At 52.8% G+C, this 687-nt stretch overlaps 1 protein-coding gene across 1 annotated transcript in view; it reads left to right on the top strand.

Annotated features, from left to right (window-relative positions):
* Window positions 1–57: 57 nt before the first annotated feature.
* Window positions 58–687, top strand: part of EMH_0059890 (uncharacterized protein) — a gene marked incomplete at both ends in the record, with an annotated part of 959 nt that continues 329 nt past the window's right edge. Inside the window, 2 exons of the mRNA XM_013497727.1 lie at window positions 58–148; window positions 345–428. Of these exons, the coding sequence (XP_013353181.1) occupies window positions 58–148; window positions 345–428 (175 nt within the window). The remainder of the gene's footprint in view (window positions 149–344; window positions 429–687) is intronic.

The raw sequence follows: 687 nt of genomic DNA, 5'->3' as shown, positions 1-687 counted from the left end.
CTGTTGCCTTCTACCAAGTATCGCGCGTAAGATATACTTTGGCGCCAGCTGCCAGTCATGTCGCTGATGACCTCAAGAACACAAGAATTCTATCGCAACCGCATGGCGCAACAGCAAGACATCCTGCAACAGTACAAGCAAATAATGAGTAAAGCAAATGAGTAAAGCAAATGATGAGTACGGCCGAAGCAAAACGAACTGCCGGATCTAGCTGCACTGCAACTCCGTAAATATTTACGCCTGCGCGTGCCCAAACGTGCTTGCAATCACAATGCTTGACCCCTATCTGCAGCTACGAGAGTCCCCAAAAGGCATGTTTGTCTTTAGCGTCGTACTTCCTGCAGAGCGCAACCCACGACCTGGATGCCAACAAAGGGCTCTCCACGTTGCTGCCGTTAACGCGCGCCAACAGGCTGCAGAACCCCACGGTGCGCATGCATGCAAGCCCCCTAGCCCGTCACCACGTACAGCGCTTACGAATTCCGGAAGACGGGGCGAGCTTTATCCAGGACACGCAAACGACGCAAGCAAGCTTAGTGCCAACCGCAACACGACGTAGCTGGCTTCATGGCGCATTCAGGTCGAATAGCTTGTTGTTGGAAGACCAATGGGAGTTGAACACGTTCAAGGCCTGCTCGGAACGACGTGCTTGCGCGCTAATATAGACTTACGCTCGCCTATGTGCTT

The sequence above is a fragment of the Eimeria mitis genome, genomic scaffold (assembly GCF_000499745.2).
Source record: "Eimeria mitis Houghton genomic scaffold, Emh_scaff2884, whole genome shotgun sequence".
Lineage (NCBI taxonomy): Eukaryota > Apicomplexa > Conoidasida > Eucoccidiorida > Eimeriidae > Eimeria > Eimeria mitis.
The sequence above is the reverse complement of the archived record's forward strand: the minus strand, read 5'-3'. Positions and strand labels throughout refer to the sequence as shown.